Raw genomic sequence first — 20,767 nt, forward strand, 5'->3', positions numbered from 1 at the left:
CATTTCATGATTGGATTGTTTGTTTCTTTGCTGTTGAATTTACTAAGTTCTTTATAGATCTTGGATACTAGCCCTTTATCTGATAGGTCATTTGCCAATATCTTCTCCATTCTGGAGGCTGTCTTTTAGTTTTGTTGACTGTTTATTTTGCTGTTCATTTTTGCTTTGGTTTCTCTTGCCTTCATGGATGTATCTTGCAAGAAGTTGCTGTGGCCAAGTTCAAAAAGGGTGTTGCCTGTGTTCTCCTCTAGGATTCTGATGGATTCCTGTCTCACATTTAGATCTTTCATCCATTTTGAGTTTTTCTTTGTGTATAGTTTAAGAGAATGGTCTAGTTTCATTGTTATGCACGTGACTGTCCAATTTTCCCAGCACCATTTATTGAAGAGACTGTCTTTTTTTTTCAGTGGATAGTCTTTCCTGCTTTGTCGAATATAACTTGACCATAGAGTCGAGGGCCCATTTCTGGATTCTCTATTCTTTTTCATTTTCCTAGGTGTCTGTTTTTGTGCCAGTACCACACTGTCTTGATGATCACAGCTTTGTGGTACACCCTGAAATCTGGCACTTTGATGCCCCCAGCTCTGGTTTTCTTTTTTAATATTCCCCTGGCTATTCGGTGTCTTTTCTGATTCCATACAACTCTTCCGATGATTTGTTTCAACTCTCTGAAGAAAGTCCATGGTATTTTGATAGGGATTGCATTAAATGTATAAATTTCCCTGGGTACCATTGACATTTTCCCAATATTCATTCTTCCAATCCATGAGCATGGCATATTTTTCCATCTCTTTGTGTCTTCCTCAATTTCCTTCAGAAGTGTTCTATACTTTTGAGGGTAGAGATCCTTTACCTCTTTGGTTAGGTTTATTCCTAGGCATCTCATGGTTTTGGGTGCAGTTGTCAATTGGATTGACCCCTTAATTTCTTTCTTCAGTCTCATTGTTAGTGTATAGAAATGCCCCTGATTTCTGGACATTGATTTGGTATCCTGCCACACTGCTGAATTGCTGTATGAGTTCTAGCAGTCTTGGGGTGGAGTCTTTTGGGTTTTCTATGTACAGTATCATGTCAACCACAAAGAGGGAGCATTTGACTTCTTTGCCAGTGTGAATGCATTTTATTTCTTTTTGTTTTCTGATTGCTGAGGCTAGGACTTCTAGTACTCTGTTGAATAGCAGTGGTGAGAGTGGATATCCGTGTCTTGTTCCTGATCTTAGGGGTAAGGCTCCCAGTGCTTCCCCATTGAGAATAATATTTGCTGTGGGCTTTTCATAGATGGCTTTTAAGATGCTGAGGAATGTTCCCTCTATCCCTACACCCTGAAGAGGTTTGATCAGGAATGGATGCTGTAGTTTGTCAAATGCGTTCTCTGCCTCTATTGAGAGGGTCGTATGGTTCTTGTTTTTTCTCTTCTTGATATGATCAATCACATTGATTGCTTTACGAGTGGTGAACCAGCCTTGCATCCTGGGGATAAATCCTACTGGGTTATGGTGAATAATCTTCCTAATGTATTTTTGGATCCTATTGGCTACTATCTTGTTGAGCATTTTTGCATCTGTGTTCATCAGGCTTATTCTCTCTACCTCTCCTTTTTGGTGGGGTCTTGGGTTTTGGAATTAAGGGGATGCTGGCCTCATAGAATGAGTTTGGAAGTACTCCATCTCTTTCTATCTTTTGGAGCAGCTTTAGTAGACTAGGTATTGTTTCTTCTACAAATGTTTGATAGAATTCCCCTGGGAAGCCATCTGGCCCTGGACTTTTGTGTCTTGGGAGGTTTTTGATGATATCTTCAATTTCCTCCCTGGTGTTTGGCCTTTTTGGACTTTCTATTTCTTCTTGTTCCAGTTTTGCTAGTTTGTGGTTTTCCAGAAATGAGTCCCATTTCTTCTAGATTGCCTAATTTATTCGTGTATAGCTGCTCATACTAAGTGTTTAAAATCGTTTGTATTTCTGTGGTATTGGTGGTGATCTCTCCATTTTTATTTGTGACTAATTTGAGTCTTTTCTCTCTTGTTTTTAATAAGGCTGGCTAATGGGGATCCCTGGGTGGTGCAGTGGTTTAGCGCCTGCCTTTGGCCCAGGGCGCGATCCTGGAGACCCGGGATCGAATCCCAAGTCACGCTCCTGGTGCATGGAGCCTGCTTCTCCCTCTGCCTATGTCTCTGCCTGTGTGTGTGTGTGTGTGTGTGTGTGTGTGTGTGTGTGTGACTATCATAAATAAATAAAAAATTTTTAAAAAATAAGGCTGGCTAATGGTTCGTGTATCTTATTCTTTCAAAGAACCAACTCCTGGTTTTGTTGATCTGTTTCACAGTTCTTCGACTCTCTATTTCATTGAGTTCTGCTCAAATCTTTATTAATTGTCTTTTTCTGCTGGGTGTAGGTTTTATTTGCTGTTCTTTCTCCAGCAACTTTAGATACATGATTAGCTTTTACATATGGGTTCTTTCCAGTTTTTTGAGGGATGCTTATATTGCGATATATTTCCCCCTCAGGAGTGCTATTGCTGTATCCCAAGATTTTGAACAGTCGTATCTTCATTCTCATTAGTTTCCATGACTCTTTTTAATTCTTCCTGAATTTCCTGGTTGACCCTTTCATCTTTTACCAGGATGGTAGTTAACCTCCACGTGTTTCCATTTCTTCTAATATTCTTCTTGTGATTTAGTCCTGTTTCAAAGCATTATGGTCTGAAAATATGCTGGGGACAATCTCAGATTTTTGTTATCAGTTGAGACCTGATTTGTGACCCAGTATGTGGTCTATTTTGGATAAAGTTCCTTGTGCACTTGAGAAGAACGTGTATTCAGTTGCATTTGTCTGTAAAGTTCTGTAAATATCTGTGAAATCCATCTGGTGCAGTGCATCATTGAAAGCTCTTGTTTCTTTGGAGATATTGGGCTTAGAAGATGTGTCATTTACAGAAAGCGACATGTTAAAATCTCCCCGTTTTAGTGTACTATTAGCTAAGTATGTCTTAATTTTGGTTACTAATTGACTGTTATACTTGGCAGCTCCCGCATTCGGGGCATAAATACTCATGATTGTTAGGTCCTCTTGTTGGAGAGATCCTTTAAGTATGATATAGTGTCCCTCTTCATCTCTCACTACAGTCTTTGGGATAAACTTTAATTTAGATGATATAAGGATAGGTATCCCTGGTTTCTTTTGAGGACCATTTGAATGGTAAAGGGTTCTCCAACCTTTTATTTTCAGGCTGTAGGTGTTCTTAGGTCTAAAATGAGTCTCTTATAGACAGCAAATAGATGGGTCTTGCTCTTTTTATCCAGTCTGAAACCCTGCGCCTTTTGATGGGGTCAATAAGCCCATTCATGTTCAGAGTTACTCTTGAAAGTTATGAATTTAGTGCCATCATGATACCTATTCAGTCCCTGTTTTTGTGGATTGTTTCCTTGGACTTCCTCTTTCTTTTACAGAGTCCCCCTTTATATTTCTTTCAGAACTGGTTTGGTGGTCACATATTCTTTCAGTTCCTGCCTGTCTTGGAAGTTCTTTCTCTCTCCTTTTATCGTGAATGAGAGCCTTGCTGGATAAAGTATTCTTGGCTGCAGGTTCTTCTCATTTAGGACCCTGACTATATCCTGCCAGCCCTTTCTGGCCTGCTAGGTCTCTGTGGAGAGGTCTGCTGTTATCCTAATACTTCTCTCCATAAAGGTTAGGAATCTCTTGTCTCTTGCTGCTTTAAGGATCTTTTCTTTATCTTTGGAATTTGCAAGTTTCACTGTTAACTATCAAGGTGTTGAGTGGTTTTTATTGATTTCAGGGGGCGATCTCTCTATCTCCTGGATCTGGTTGCCTGTTTCCCTTCCCACATTAGAGAGGTTCCCAGCTATGATTTGTTCAAATATGCTTTCTGGTCCTCTGTCTCTTTCGGTGGCCTCTGGAACCCCTATTAACCCTAAGTTAAACTAGATTTTTCCTTCTGAGGCTGTCATTTGTTTCCCTTAACCTTTCCTCATGACCCTTTAATTGTTTTTCTCTTTTTTTCCTTCCTTGCCATCAACTTGTCTTCTATGTCACTCACTGGTTCTTCTACCTCTTTAACCCTCATTGTTAGGACCTCCAGTTTGGATTGCATCTTATTTAATTGATTTTTAATTTCTGCCTGATGAGATCTAAATTCTGCAGTCATAAAGTCTCTTGAGTCCTTTATGCTTTTTTCTAGAGCCACCAGTAGCTTTATAATTGTGTTTCTGAATTCGCTTTCTGACATTGAATTGTAATCCAGATTTTGTAACTCTGTGGGAGAGAGGACTGTTTCTGATTCTTTCTTTTGAGGTGAGTTTTTCCTTCTAGTCATTTTGTTCAATGCAGAGTGGCCAAAAAGAAGTTGTACTGGAAAAAGGAGAAAAAGAGAGGAAAGGGGGGCAAGGGGGAGGACAAACAGAAAACAAAAAGCAAGAGGAGGTATCCTCTGATTCTATATACTGTAAATCCCTTGACTTCCCCTGGGACTTTCCAGTGCTGCTTGGTCAATGCTTTTTCCCCTGTCCTTCCAGCTGGTTTTCTGGGGGAGGGGCCCGCTGTGGTGATTCTCAGGTGTGTGCACTTGGGGGAGCTGCCCAGCCCCTTGCCAGGTGCAGGGCTCAGTCCAAGCTGTTTATCCTGTGAAGCTCCTGTTCAGTCCCAGGTACAAGGTGACAGCAGGAGGAACAACAAGAGTGGCAGCAGCCAGCTCTCCATCTCTTGAGTCAGCTCCCGCAGTAACTACCACAGCTCCCAGTCCGCAGGGGCCTGGGTGGTCCGGGGGCAGGGGGCGTAGATTTGCACAGCTCGGGGCCGCGTGGCAGCAGGAGCGTCCTTGCTGCCCTGTGCCCTCCCAGCCTCTACCTGCCCCGGGGGGAGTGCCGGATCCTGGGCTGTGTCCCCGGTGCCCTGGGCTCTGGGGTCTGCACCGCTGGAATCACATTCCCGGGGCCGCACAGTGGCCACCACCTGAGCTGCTCCCGGGGCCCCACTGGGCGCGGCGTCCAGCCCTTTAGGGAGCTCAGCCAGTAGTGTGTGGAGGGATCTCCCCCAGAGTGCAGTTGCTCTTTTAGTGCCCCTGGGAGCCTGAGGGCATCTGTACCCCTTCTGGGATCCTGCCCGAGCTCCCTGCAAGCGCCTTTCCTTCCAGGAAGATTGGTAAAGTTTCTGCTTCTCCAGGACTGGGCTTTCCTGTCCTGGGGGCACTAGCTGCGTGGCCTTTGCCTGGCTCCTCATGGGGGCTCCTCCCCCTTGGATGCTTTTTTATTTCTTTATGTTTTTCCGTCTTCCTACCTTGATAGAAGCGCGAACTCTTCTGACTGTAGCATTCCAGCTCTTCTCTCTTTAAATCTCAGGCCGAATTCATAGGTTTTCAGGATGATTTGAAAGTTATCTAGGTAAGTTGGTGGGGACTGGTGACTTCGGGACCCTACTTTTCTGCCATCTTGCCCCACCTCCTTCTCTTTTTAATATATACCTCAGTGCTATAAATGGTGAGATGAGTGCTATTCTTGGAGGATTCCAGAAATTTTTAACATATTATGTTTTTATTTTCATTCAATATGTGATACTTTGTAATTTCTTTTTTCATTACTTCTTTATTCCAAGGGTTTTTAAAAGATTTTTATGTATTTGAAAGAGAAGGAGAGAGAGAGAAAGAGAGCGCATAGGCGAAGGGAGGTCCAGAGGGGTAAGCGTCCTTCCCTCTGAGTGGGAAGCCCAACATGGGGCTCAGTCCCAGGACCCGGAGCTCATGACCTGAGCTAAAGGCAGACACTTAATCCATTGAGCCACCTAGGTACCCAGACCCAGGGGTTATTTAGATGTGCATTATTAATCAGTTTGCAAGTATTTGAGTATTTTCCAGAGGTAGGTTTGTTCTTCATTTCTAATTTGATCACTTTGTGGTCACAGAACACACTTTCATGACTTCAATCCTTTTGACTTAGCTCCCTTTATTAAGGTTTATTTTATGACCCAGAATATAATCTCTTTTGGTAAATGCTCCATGGATACTTGAGAAAGATGGTGGTGGTCAAGTCTTCTATATCCTTGATGATTTTCTGCCTATTAAAATCTCAGACTAAAATTGTAAATTTGCCTGTTTCTCTTTGCAGTTCTGTTGATTTTTGCCTTATGTATTTTGATGTTATTAATAGATTCATAAGCATTTAGGTTTGTTATGCTTATTTGTCGACCCTTTCATCATTAACAAATGACCTTATACATCACGAGAATATATATTGCTTTGAAATCTATTTTGCCTGGCATTAATATTGCTACTCAAGCTCAGCCTTCTTTTGTCAAGTGTGTGTGGTATATCCTTATTTTTGTCCTTTTCACAAATTTGTGTCTTTACATTTATTTATTTATTTATTTATTTTATTTATTTGTGTGTGTGTGTCTTTACATATAAATTGAATTTTTTATAGGCAGCCTATGGTTGTCTCTTACATTTTTATCCATTCTGACAGTCTGCCTTTTAATCGAGGCTTTTAGACCATTTTCTTTCTTTCTTTTATTTTTTGACAATTTTCATTTACTCTGATTATTGATACAGTTGATATAAATCTCTCATCCTGTTTGCTTTCCGTTTGACCTGCTTTGTTCCCATTTTCTTTGCTTTCTGCTTTCTTATAGATTAATAAACTAATTTTTACGAGTTCAATTTATACATATATATAAATATACACATATGTGTATATATGGGCTTTGTTTATTACTTAACAAAGCTTAAGATTTGCTATTTTAGTGATTGCTTTAGGGTTTAAAGCATATGACTCAAGCATCACAGTCCACCTTCTTGTAGTGTTATACCACATTATATGTAGTTTAAGAAAATTCCAATAGGGAACACATGAGTAGCTTAGTGGATGAGCATCTACCTTTGGCTCAGGGTGTGATCCCAGGGTCCTTGTATCAAGTCCCACATCAGGCTATCTCAGGGAACCTGCTTCTCCCTCTGCCTGTGTCTCTGCCTCTCTCTCTCTCCATGTCTCTCATGAATAAATAAATAAAATCTTTTTTTAAAATTACAATAGTTTACTTCCATTTCTTCTCTCCTAGCCAGATCCTTTGTGGGTCTGTGGGATTATAGTTTTCATTCAGTTTAGAAAGGTTTCAGTCATGTTTTCTTTTCTTTTTAAAAGATTTTAAAGTTCTATTGATAATAAGATTTTATTCATTTATTTGAGAGAGAGAGCATGAGCAGGGAGAGAGGCAGAGGAAGAGGGAGAAGCAGACTCCCTACTAAGCAGGGAGCCCACCATGTGGCTTGATCCCAGGACACCAAGATCATGACCTGAGCCAAAGGCAGACACCCACCGATTGAGCCACCCAGGCACCTGGTATAATCTCTTTACATTGAAGTTACTCAATATTTGTTTCATGTATGAATGAGTTAATGTGAACATGCTCGGTCCCTTATATGCAAAAAATACTCATATTGTTTTATTTTACTTTTTAAAAGAACAAATTTGTGAGAGAGCATGAGCAGGAGATGGGGAGAGGAACAGAGAGGGAGGGAACGAGGGGGTAAAGAACCTTAAGCAGACTCTGTGCTGAGTGCAGCACCCAGTGCCAGGTTCAATCCCACAACTGTGAGATCATGACCTCAGCCAAAACCAATAATTGGATGCTTTACCACCTGACCCACCCTGATGCCTCCTGTATTTTATTTCTGTTTTTGTTTTTCCTCTGGTGTAGATTCTGTTAGCGTATTGACAATCCAGAATGCAATTCTTAAATACAAAAGATCAATAGAATTAAAAAGAAAAGACTGTGAACAACTTACAAGAAAAATTTTACAAGTGGAATATAAGGTCAATGGACTAGAACAGTTGCTATCAGAAACAAAAGAAATGAAATCTCAGTTAGAGCATCAAAAAGTGGAATGGGAACGAGAACTCTACAGTTTAAGGTATGACATCTTGGTTTTAAGGAAATATTTCAACTATTTACTTTTTTTTTTTTTTAATAGACTCCACACTCAGCGTGGGGCTTGAACTCACAACTATGAGATCAAGAGTCACATGCTCTGTCAACTGAGCCAGCCAGGAACCCCTTGAAATACTTACTTTTATGCTGCAGATGTGTAGGAGAAGTTTTGTAATTGCTAATTTGCCTTCTGGGATTTTATAGGGAAGGAAACTCCATTAGAAATGTGAAGTATCAGAAGACGAATGGGTAAAGAAGCAGTGGTCTATGTATATACAATGGAATATTCCTCAGCCATTAGAAACGACAAATACCCACCATTTGCTTCCACGTGGGTGGAACTGGAGGGTATTATGCTGAGTGAAATAAGTCCATCGGAGAAGGACAAACATTATATGGTCTCATTCATTTGGGGAATATAAAAATTAATGAAAGGGAATAAAGGGGAAAGGAGAGAAAATGAGAGGGAAATATCAGTGAGGGTGACAGAACATGAGAGACACGTAACTCTGGGAAACAAACAAGGTGTAGTGGAAAGGGAGGTGAGTGGAGGCTGGGGTGACTGGCTGATGGGCACTAAGGGGGGGCACTTGACGGGGTGAGCACTGGGTGATATGCTGTATGTTGGCAAATTGAACTCCAATTTTTTTTTAAAAAAAAGTTGTAAAGTGTGAGATTCTTTGAAATAATACTGCAAGGTTTTAACAGTGAATACTTCTAATAATTTAATGTATATTCTAAAGCATAATTTTAATGACCATGTAGAAGTCCATCATATGTAAACCTCATTATTTAACAAATTGAATTTTGGTTGTTTTCCATTTTCCTATAGTTTAATTAATGCTATAAGGAATGTCTTTTATTTAATTCTGTTTCTACAGTCTTGGTTAATTGGAATAAATTCTTTAATATAGTATTGTGTTAATGTATAAAAATATTTAGTAGAGGTCTCTGATCCATATTTTTAAATTGTTCTCAGGAAATTTTATATTATATGCCCCCCAACAGAGAAATGGCCAATTTTTCTCAAGACAGAAAAATTGGTTTATTCTTAACATATGCAGGGGTTAAAAAGTAAAATGGAAAAACGATTAATGGTTAAGTTTTTTTTAACATTTCTCACATATATAAAGAAAATTAATTCAAAAGTCTATGCTGAAAGCACATCTTACTCTATTCTTTACTTAATTAATATGGACCCTGTGATGTTTTCAAAGGAGTTTTCAAATGATTTATAAAATACATAATGATCAACAAGGTTGAGAATATTACAGAATAAGAAACATAAAAAGCATGGGCAATAGATTTTAGGCTCCCTAGTCTAGTGCTGGATCAGAGTCATCTGCAGGTGTATGGTGTGTAAACGACATCTGCTGATGCTGTCTTACACTGAAGATCATTTTTAGAGGTACCTGTGATGTTTTGTGAAATAAAAATGTATTTCTAGTGAATTTATAAAGTTGTTGATAAACAGCAACTGCTCTTTTTAATTAGTAATGAAATGATTTGCCTTAATTGAAGTGTAATTATGACTTTGTGGAGAAAAATGACAATTTTGAACCCTTTCTTAAATAATTTCAGAATTCCTTTGCTTACAACATCTCCCAGAGTTATTACTGACTAAAACTTACTAAGTTGCAAAATGCTTTCTCATTGCTTCTTTTAAACTATATATCGTTTTGAAGATATTGAAGTGATAAATTGAAAAACATGAGCCCTAGAAAGGGAAAAAAATTGAGAACAGAAAAATTTCCTTTGGATAATGAACCAACATATGTGGAACCAGATCATAAAATAAAAGTTCTATTGCTAACAAAACAAATTTTAAAATGAACACATGCATTTGCAGATTGACCTTAAAACAAGAAAAAGAAAAAAGAAGAAGTGCTGAAATTTTATATATAAATATTAAGGAGCAATTAAGAAGTAAAGAAGAGCTGAGTGAAGTAAGTCAATCATAGACAGACAAACATCATATGGTTTCACTCTATGGGGACTATAAAAATACTGAAAAGGATTATAGGGGAAAGGAGAGAAAATCAGTGGGAAAAAGTAGAGAGGGTGACAACACATTAGAGACTCCTAACTCTGAGAAATGAACAAGGGATAGTGGAAGGGGAGGTGGGCGGGGGGTGGGGAGACTGGGTGACGGTCACTGAGGGGGCATTTGACAGGTGAGCACTGGGTGTTATGCTGTATGTTGGCAAATCGAACTCCAATAACAAATATACAAAAAAAATAGTATTCCATCATGTAATACTCTGGGCATTCTGTTCTCGCGAAAGCTGCCTCTGAACATCATTTTGCTCTTCTATAACCTAGAGACACATTTTCATTAGGATTTTGGATCTTATCATTAAAAAAAAAAAAGTCAAAAGGCTTAAGAGAACTTAAAAAAAAATGTTCAAGAGTGGCCTTTTTTATAACAAGGCTTTTCATCCTCAATGAATAATTCAAATTTTAAATTAAATGACAGCAAAATGTGCCATAGAGTAAAAATACAAGTAGACATAGGATTGTGAAACAAAATTTCTGTGTAAAACATTTAACTAGCTTCATCAGCATCTCAAGGAAATCTAGCTCATATTTCAACATTAAAAAATTCAAAACTGGGACACCTGGGGGCTCAGTGGGTTAAGTGTCCAACTCTTTTTATGGCTCAGGTCATGATCTCACGATCACGAGACTCCGAACCAGGTGAGGCTGGAGACTCAGATCATGAGACTCAGAACCAGAGTCTGCTGGAGATTCATTTCCCTCCCTCTCCCTCTACTCCTTTCCCCCCAGCCCATGCTCTGTGTAAAAATAAATACAATTCCATAAATCAATAAATCAATATAACATTTATCTCATTTTACCTTCCATCCCTTCATTCAAAATATATACATAGGGCATATGTGAGAGGCCAAGAATTCCAATAAGGTAGTAATTGTGGCTACAAAGATCATGGTTGCTATTAGGTTAAAATGAAATGTTTAATCTATTTGAAGCCTAACAATATGTATTATATCAAAGGGATACTATAAATAATATTGATGGAAATATACAATTACTGCCAAAAATTTACCTGATTCAAATTATTTTTTACACCCTTCAATTCCAAGTTTCGTCTTCTAAGATTAAGTTGAAGTTGTTTGATTTCAACTTCTTTACTATATTGCTCTTCTTTACTTCTTGTTTTTTATAATAAATTTATTTTTTATTGGTGTTCAATTTACCAACATACAGAATAACACCCAGTGCTCATCCCGTCAAGTGCCCCCCTCAGTGCCCGTCACCCATTCACCCCCACCCCCTGCCCTCCTCCCCTTCCACCACCCCTAGTTTGTTCCATGCACATTGAAGTTCCGTGCACATTGAAGCAAATGCTGGTTATTTGTCATTTCTAGGGACTGAGTAATATTCCATTTTATATATAGACCACATCTTCTATATCCATTCATCATTTGATGGATACTCAGGCTGCATCCACCGTCTGGCTATTCTGGAAAATGCTGCTATAAACATTGGGGTGCAGGTGTCGCGGTTTTTCACTGCATCTCTATCTTTGGGGTAAATCCCGAGTGGTGCTATTGCTGGGTCATAGGGTAGCTCTATTTTTAACTCTTTGAGGAACCTCCACACAGTTTTCCATAGTGGCTGTACCAGTTCACATTCCCACCAACAGTACAAGAGGGTTCCCCTTTCTCCACCTCCTCCGCAACATTTGTTGTTTCCTGTCTTGTTAATTTTCCCCATTCTCACTGGTGTGACGTGGTATCTCATTGTGGTTTTGATTTGTATTTCCCTGATGGCAAGTGATGTGGAGTGTTTTCTCATGTGCTCGTTGGCCATTTGTATGTCTTTTTTGGTGAAATTTCTGCTCATGTCTTTTGCCCATTTCATGATTGGATTGTTTCTTTGCTGTTGAGTTTACTAAGTTCTTTATAGATCTTGGATACTAGCCCTTTACCTGATAGGTCATTTGCAAATAACTTCTTCCATTCTGTAGGTTATCTTTTAGTTTTGTTGACTGTTTCTTTTGCTGTGCAGAAGATTTTTATCTTGATGAGGTCCCAATGGTTTATTTTTGCTATTGTTTCCCTTTGCCTTCATAGATCTATCTTGCAAGAAGCTGCAGTGGCCGAGTGTACAAAGGCTGTTGCCTGTGTTCTCCTCTAGGATTCTTTTTTTTTCTTTTTTAATTTTTATTTATTTGTGATACTCACAGAGAGAGAGAGAGAGAATGAGGCAGAGACACAGGCAGAGGGAGAAGCAGGCTCCATGCACCGGGAGCCCGACGTGGGATTCGATCCTGGGTCTCCAGGATCGCGCCCTGGGCCAAAGGCAGGCGCCAAACCACTGCGCCACCCAGGGATCCCTCCTCTAGGATTCTGATGGATTCCTGTCTCACGTTTAGATCTTGCCTCCATTTTGAGTTTATCTTTGCGTGTGGTGCAAGAGAGTGGTCTAGTCTCATTCTTCTGCACGTGGCTGTCCAGTTTTCCCAGCACCATTTATTTTATTTATTTATTTTATTATTATTATTTTTTATTTATTTATGATAGTCACAGAGAGAGAGAGAGGGAGGCAAAGACATAGGCAGAGGGAGAAGCAGGCTCCACGCACCGGGAGCCTGATGTGGGATTCGATCCCGGGTCTCCAGGATCATGCCCTGGGCCAAAGGCAGGCGCCAAACCACTGCGCCACCCAGGGATCCCCCCAGCACCATTTATTGAAGAGAGTGTCCTTTTTCCAGTGGATAGTCTTTGCTGCTTTGTCAAATGTAACTTGACCATGGATTCGAGGGCCCATTTCTGGATTCTCTCTTCTGTTCTATTGATCTATTTGTCTGGTTTTGTGCCAGTACCACACTGTCTTGATGATCAAAGCTTTGTAAGACAACTTGAAATCCGGCATTGTGATGTCCCCAGCTCTGGTTTTCTTTTTCAATATTCCCCTAGCTGTTCGGGGTTTTTTTCTGATTCCACACAAATCTTAAGATTATTTATTCCAGCTTTCTGAAGAAAGTGAAGAAAGTCCATGGTATGTGGATAGGAAAGCATTGAATGTAAATCGCCCTGGGTTAGCATAGACATTTTGACAATATTAATTCTTCCAATCCATGAGCATGGAATATTTTTCCATCTCTTTGTGTCTTCCTGGATTTCTTTCAGAAGTGTTCTGTAGTTGTTAGGGTATAAATCCTTTATCTCTTTGGTTAGGTTTTCCTTGGTATTGGTGGTGATCTCTCCTTTTTCATTCGTGATTTTATTAATTAGAGTCTTTTCTCCTTTGTTTTTTAAAAGGCTGGCTAATGGTTTACGTATCTTATTCTTCCTTTCAAAGAACCAACTCCTGGTTTTGTTGATCTGTTCCACAGTTCTTCTGGTCTCTATTTCATTGAGTTCTGCTCAAATCTTCACTCTCTCTGTTCTGCTTGGTGTAGGTTTTATTTACTGTTCTTTCTCCAATTCCTTTAGGTGCAAGGTTAGCTTGTGTCTTTGAGGTTTTTTTCCAATCTTTTGAGGGATGCTTGTATTGCAATGCATTTCCCGCTTAGGATTGCTTTGGCTGTATCCCAAGGATTTTGAATGGTTGTATCTTCATTTTCATTAGTTTCCATGAATCTTTTTATTTCTTCTCTAATTTTCTGGTTGACCCATTCATCTTTCAGCAGGATGGTCTTTCTCCTCCCTGTGTTTGAGTTTCTTCCAGATTTCTTCTTGTGATTGAGTTCTAGTTTCAAAGCATTGTGGTCTGAAAATATGCAGGGGACAGTCCCAATGTTTTGGTATCGGGTGGCCTATTCTGAGAAAGTTCCATGAGAAGACTGTGTATTCAGTTGCTTTTGGATGTAAAGTTCTGTAAATATCTGTGAAATCCATGTGGTGTAGTGTATCATTTAAAGCTCTTGTTTCTTTGGAGATGTTGTGCTTAGAAGATCTGTCATTTGCAGAACGTGCCGTGTTTAAGTCTCCTACTACTAGTGTATTATTATCTAAGTATGCCCCTACTTTGGTTATTAATTCATTGATAGACTTGGAAGCTCCCACATTAGAAGCATAAATATTCATGATTGTTAGATCTTCTTGTTGGATAGACCCTTCAAGTATGATATAGTGTCCCTCTTCATCTCTTAACTGCAGTCTTTGGGATAAACTTTAATTTATCTGATATAAGGATGGCTACCCCTGCTTTCTTTTGAAGACCATGTGAATGGTAAATGGTTCTCCAACCTTTTATTTTCATGCTGTAGGTGTCCTTATATCTAAAATGAGTCTCTTGTAGACAGCAAATAGATGGGTCTTGATTTTTTTATCCAGTCTGAAACCCTGCGTTTTTTGATGGGATCATTTAGCCCATTCACATTCAGAGTACCTATTGAAAGATGTTAATTTACTGTCATTGTAATGTCTATTCAGTCCCTGCTTTTGTGGATTATTTCTTTGGGCTTCCTCTTTCTTTTACAGGGTCCCCATTAATATTACTTGCAGAGCTGGTTTGGTGGTCACATATTCTTTCAGCTTCTGCCTATCTTAGAAGCTCTTTATCCTATTCTGAACCAAAGGCTCGCTGGATAGAGTATTCTTGGCTGCATGTTCTTGTCATGTAGAACCCTGAATATTTCCTGCCAGCTGTTTCTGGCCTGCCAGATCTCTGTGGAGAGGTCTGCTGTTAATCTAATATTTCTCCCCATATAAGTTAGAAATCTCTTGTTTCTTGCTGTTTTAAGGACTTTCTTTTTCTTTGGAATTTGCTTGTTTCACCATTAAATGTCGAGTTCTGCTTTTTTTCCCTTCCCCTTGGTGGGGGACCTCTCTATCTCCTGGACCTGAATGCCTTTTTCCCTCCCCAAAATTAGGGAAGTTCACAGGTATGATTTGTTCAAATATCCTTTCTGGCCCTCTGGCCCTCCTGTGGAACCCCAATTATGCGTATATTTTTTCCTTCTGAGGCTCTCGATTATTTCCCTTAACCTTTCCTCATGGTCTTTTAATTGTTTTTCTGTTTTCTCTTAAGCTTTCCTCTTTGCCATCAACTTGTCTTCTGTGGCACTCACTCTTTCCTCTAACTCATTAACCCTCATTGTTAGGACCTTCAGTTTGGATTGCATCTCATTTAATTAATTTTTAATTTTGGACTAAGTAGATCAAAATTCTGCAGTCATGAAGTTTCTTTAATACTCTCTGCTTTTTTACAGAGCCACCACTAGCTTTATAATTGTGCTTTTGAATTGGCTTTCTGACATCAAATTGTAATTCAAATTCTATAAGTCTGTGGAAGAGAGTACTGTTTCTGATTCTTTTGTGGTGAGATCTTCCTTCTAGTCATTTTGCTCACTGCAGAGTGGCTGTATGAACGGGCTGAGTCAAGAATATCAACCACAATCTAAGTCAATTTCACCTTAGATGATTGTTTTTAAACATTTCATTTATGTATTCATGAGAGACACCGAGAGAGGGGCAGAGACACAAGCAGAGGGAGAAGCAGGCTCCATGCAGGGAGCCTGATGTGGCACTTGATCCTGGGACTCCAGGATCATGCCTTGAGCTGAAGGCAGGCACTAAACCACTGAGCCACCCAAGGTTTCTTATCCTTCGATGATTCTGACAAGGTCCATGACATGAAATTGAAAACGAAGAGAAGAACAAAATAACACAAAATGACCACTAAAGTGAAAAACAAATTTTAAAACAAAGTAGTAGAAAATAAAAGGCCAAGAATGCCAAGGAAGAAAAAAAGAGAAAAAAAAGCAAAGGTAAAGAGGGGAAAAAGAAAAAAAGAAGTAGAAAAATAAAATGTTGGGGGGGACTGGGACATGGTGGTGGTGATGAAGTTGTAGTGGAGGGAGAATGTAGTCTACCTGAGGGGTCCTAGGGGGTGATCCTCTTGGTCCTGGGTGTATTAAGTTCTGTATGTTAGAAGATACTGAGTCCCAAATTTCTATAAACCAGAAATACTTGTAGAGAGACCCAACATTGTTCCCCAAAACATAAATGAGATAAAAAGGGGGGCAGAATGGGAACGAAGAGAGAATATAGTCTCACAGAATGAACCAGCACGGTATACCACTTGGTTCTGGGTGCATGCTCGTCCTGTTTTAGAAGGTATTGTGCCATTGTAGAACAAAATGAGGTAGAGAAAACAAAAAAAGCACACACACACAAAACATATCTCGTCTAGCTCCCAAAATTAAGTTGAGTATGTTGAAGGGAATCTAGAAGTGGAAAATCTATCTAAGACGTGTAATTGTAAAAATATGAGTCAAAAAGGAAGAAACCTGAAAATGAAGAGGTGGCAAAATATTGTAGTTAAGGTGGGAAAAGAGAAAGAAAATTGGAAACTTACAGTCTGATATAAAAATGAGTTGTACTGGAACATGGGTGGGGGGGCGGGGAAGAGGGGTACCCTCTAGTTCTATATACTGTAGATCCCTCGACTTCCCCTGGAGCTTTCCAGCGCTGCTGGGTGGGGAACTTGCTCTTCCCCTGTCCTTCCAGCTGGTCTTCTGGGGGAGGGGCGGGCTGTGCCGATTCTCAGGTGTGTGTACCTTGGGGAGCTGCCCCGCCCCCTGCTGGGTGCAGGGTCACGGGGAGCCGACCTGACCTCCCGTGAGGCCCGTGTCCCCTGGCGGCCACGCCTCTCCCAGGCACCGGGTGACACCAGGAGGGACAACCACACCGGCGGCGGCCAGGTCTCCCTGGCCCTGGAGGGCGCCCCCTGCAGTGACTCCCCCCATCTCCCAGTCCACAGGGGCCTGGATGCTCCCGGGGCAGGAGGGGCAGGAGTGTCCTCGCTGTCCTGGGCCCTCCCCGCCTCGGCCTGTCCCGGGGGGAGCAGGATCCCGGCTGTGTCCCCTGGGGTCCGGGGCCTGCGCTGCTGGAGTCTGGCTCCCGGAGCCCCTCCCGACACACCGGCTTCTCCCCGAGGCCCCGCGCAGCGCGCTCCAGCCCTTTACGGAGCTGGGCCGGTGTGGGGGGCGCTCGACCCTGCGCACTTCCTCTGTCAGTGACCCCGGAGACTGGAGGTCCCCACCCCCCACAGTCCTGGCGGAGTTCCCAGCTGAGCGCCTTTCCATCCCGGAGGAATCCGGGGCGGATTTTAAAGCTCCCACTTGTCTGCTTCTCCAGGGCTGCGCTTACCCGCCTGGGAGGCTTTCCCCGCTGCAGGCCTCAGCCCGGCTCCTCCGGTGCGCCTCCCCACTTGATTCTTTTTATTTTTTCCGCCTCCCTACCTTGTTAGGAGCGAAAACCCTTCTCTCTGTAGCGTTCTGACTGTTCTCTCTTTAAATCTCAGTTCGGGGGGATCCCTGGGTGGCTCAGCGGTTTGGCGCCTGCCTTTGACCCAGGGCTGACCAGGGCTGAGTCCCGGGATCGAGTCCCACGTGGGGCTCCCAGCATGGAGCCTGCTTCTCCCTCCTCCTGTGTCTCTGCCTCTCTCTCTCTCTTTCTCTCTCTATCATAAATAAATAAATAAATCTTTAAAAAAAAAATCTCAGGTCGGGCACTTGCCAGGGGAGGGGAGGGCACTTGACGGGATGAGCACTGGGTGTTATACTATATGTTGGCAAATCGAGCTCCAGTAAAAAAGTAAATAAAAATCAATCATCAATCAATCTCAGGTCGAATTCGTAGGTGTTCAGGATGATTTGAAAGTTATCAAGGTAAGTTGGTGGGGCCAGGTGCTTGAGGATCCCTACTCCTCCCTCACCTTGCCCCCGTCCCACCCAAGATGGGATTCTAAACAATCACCTTTGCAAACGAAATGAGACAGAAATGTCTCATACTAAAATGAATTCTGAGGTATTTTCTTTAGTTATTTTGAAGTACGTGTGTATGTATTTGTACGTATGTATATTTTATTTTTTGGAATTATTATTTTTCTCCATGCATGTGTATATTTCTAAAAAACCAACCCTGTACATTATGGTAAGTACAGAGGATTTTAAAAGAATACATATATATTTGTGGGTGAGTGTGTGTGTATGTATATACATATATACATACGTACATACATACACATACGGGTCTATATAGGGAGGAGTGAAGTTTGTAGTCCATTCATTAATTTAAATGCATTTGTCTGCAGGTGTCAAATAGTGACATTCATAATGCCCTTATCTGAAGTAGAAGTTTTTATTATTTTGGAAAATAGTATGGAATTTATGAGCTTTCCATAAGCACAAAACTCTTGCTACTAACAACATATGTTTTAGTTTTTGGCAATTCCTTCACCACCTCTATATTCATAGAGGGGTTAGTTTCACACTTCCACTGATGAACAGGAGGAAAAGTGTAGCCCGTTTTAAGACCTTACTTCAGATGTTAGTCTCCTACTTTTGAGATGAGTAACAATTTGCTCCAAGTAGTATCTGATTTCATTACAAGGAGCTTTTTTTTTTAATTTTTTATTTATTTATGATAGTCACAGAGAGAGAAAGGCAGAGACATAGGCAGAGGGAGAAGCAGGCTCCATGCACCAGGAGCCCGATGTGGGCTTCGATCCCGGGTCTCGAGGATCGCGCCCTGGGCCAAAGGCAGGCGCCAAACCGCTGCGCCACCCAGGGATCCCTACAAGGAGCTTTTGAAATAATCATATGCTGTAATATATACTTACTGATAATTTATTGATAAGTCTTTTGTTCCTAGTAAAATAGCTCAGTGTATTTTCCCCTCTTCTGCATTTATTGCCATTTTAAACATCTGAAGAGGAAATAAAATTAGTTGCAGCCACAAATAATCTCATGATTTTTCTAGGAGCTACATAAATTTTACCTTAGTTAGTATTGGTATTTTGAAATATAAGGCTTTTTTTTTTCTTTTTAAAAGACTTTATGGATTCATTTGACAGAGCACAAGCAGGGGGAGTGGAGGCAGAGGGAGAGAGAAAAGCAGGCTTTCTGTGGAGCAGGGAGCCTGACACGGGACTTGCTCTCAGGATCCGGGGACCATGACCTCAGCCGAAGGCAGAGGCTTAACTGACTGAGCCACCCAGCCACTCCTGAAATACAAGGCTTCTTTTGTATTTAAGATTCACACTAGAGAAGTAGCTGCAGTTTGGTGCCAGAATAGTGGTAGTGGGTACAAAGACCTGGGGAATGTCCTGCAGCTCACTTAGTATTTTTAACCTCTCCATTTTTGAATTGTGATAACTAAAAGAGATAATTAATGTGTGCAGACATGTTTGTAGTACAATGCCTAGATTTATTAGTTATCAGTAGATAAAATTCTTATAACTGAGTATAGAAATGTTAGAAAAGTCGAATACGTATGGAATATTCTCAGGACAAAGTGAGGTTAGGAAATTGAATCTGTCCAAATATATGCAGAGCTAAGGGTTTTCCTGTGGACTGTGTTAGACATGAGACTATAAACTCAATTTTAGTGTAGTCAGATGTATTAGTTTTTTTCTTTCAAGCCTTCTGAGTTTGTTGTAAACCAGAGAAAGACCTTTCCAATTCTGAGATTCTTAGGATTTTGTCATGATTTCTTTTTCCTTTCATGCATTCATTGCTTTCAATTAAACTTTTGAACTTTGGGGAATTTATGCTTGTATAAAAGTTTGAGCTTGGATCCAACTTTGTGTTTTTCCAGTTGGATATCCACTTAACTGCAACCCATTCCTTGTATAAACATAGGATATTCTTTGATTTCAGAGAAAATCATGATAATGTCATTTTATTGAGTTCCAGCTAAAAGACTCTTGTTTTACTTAGGTTTCTCCTCCTCATGAAAAAGAAAAAGGTCTGTTACATGAAAACCGCATGTTGCAAGATGAACTTGCCATGCTAAGACTGGAAATAGACACAATAAGGAATCAGAAGCAGGAAAAGAGGTATTGTGAAGACACTGAAACTGAAAAAGAAAAGAATGACAGTCTTCAAAACGCCATAAAACTGAATGAGGTAACATTAACAAATACAGTATTCCAATCTAGTGGGCAGCTGAATGTTGTGACAACTGAGAATACCATGCTGAACTCTAAATTGCAGGATGAAAAGCTAAACAGAGAAAGACTGGAAGCAAAACTTCAATCATACCGAGCTAGAGCTCGCTACAGCTATACAGGATCGTGATCAAAGTCAGGCATCAAAAAGAGACCTAGAACTTGCTTTCCAGAGAGCAAAAGATGAGTGGTGTCATTTACAGGACAAAATGAACTTTGAGATGTCTAACCTAAAAGATAACAATGAGGTGCTTTCTCAGCAACTTTCTGAAGTCGAAAGTAAACTTTAATGCCCTAGAAATTGAGCTGCAGTATACAAGAGATGCTCTCAGAGAAAAGACGTTGGCTTTAGAACATTTACAAAGAAACCCAAAACAAACACAGGGTCAGAAGAAGGAAATTGAGCAGAAATCTCAAAACGAACAAGGTAAAGTGAATGAATACATGGGAAAGCATGAATCCTTAGAAGAGAAATTATCTCAACTACAAAGTGAAAATATGTTGCTCCGAGAGCAACTAGATGATGCCTACAGCAGAGTGGAATGTAAAGAAAAGACTATAATTTATCTCAAAGACCAGGTTCAGGTTATTGTAAGAATGGTTCGAGTTGCAGGTGAAAAACGAGCTCTTCAACTGCGAGAAAGAAATAAGGAGTTAATCAATAAATGTAAACAGATAATGGAAAGAGCATTTAGATATGAAGATGAGAAAGAAGAAAGAGAAGTAAGTATTCAGAAAGACAAATATTTTTCAAGCTTCCTATTAGAAAGTTCAAAGTAATGTTTGGTTATGGCTTATTAGTACTATTTTTTTTTTTTTTTTTGGAGAGAAATAGTGCACCTGCACCTAAATGGGAGTGGGGCAGATGGAGAGGGAGAGAGAATCCAAAGTGGGCTCTATGCCCAGTGCA

At 40.5% G+C, this 20,767-nt stretch overlaps 1 protein-coding gene across 5 annotated transcripts in view; it reads left to right on the forward strand.

Annotated features, from left to right (window-relative positions):
• The window catches only part of LOC119875637 (ankyrin repeat domain-containing protein 7-like), a 45,820-nt gene extending 25,679 nt beyond the window's left edge, over positions 1–20,141 (forward strand). For 2 of the 5 annotated variants that reach the window (XM_038589449.1, XM_038589451.1), the window contains 3 exons: positions 7,699–7,912; positions 9,779–9,875; positions 19,628–20,141. In XM_038589449.1, coding sequence (XP_038445377.1) covers positions 7,699–7,912; positions 9,779–9,875; positions 19,628–19,987 — 671 coding nt within the window. In that variant the 3' untranslated portion in view covers positions 19,988–20,141. The remainder of the gene's footprint in view (positions 1–7,698; positions 7,913–9,778; positions 9,876–19,627) is intronic. The other 3 variants (XM_038589450.1, XR_005387231.1, XM_038589452.1) reach the window with 3 other exon arrangements.
• Positions 20,142–20,767: the final 626 nt, after the last annotated feature.

The sequence above is a fragment of the Canis lupus genome, unplaced genomic scaffold, assembly GCF_011100685.1.
Source record: "Canis lupus familiaris isolate Mischka breed German Shepherd unplaced genomic scaffold, alternate assembly UU_Cfam_GSD_1.0 chrUn_S2070H2269, whole genome shotgun sequence".
Taxonomy (NCBI): Eukaryota; Metazoa; Chordata; class Mammalia; order Carnivora; family Canidae; genus Canis; species Canis lupus.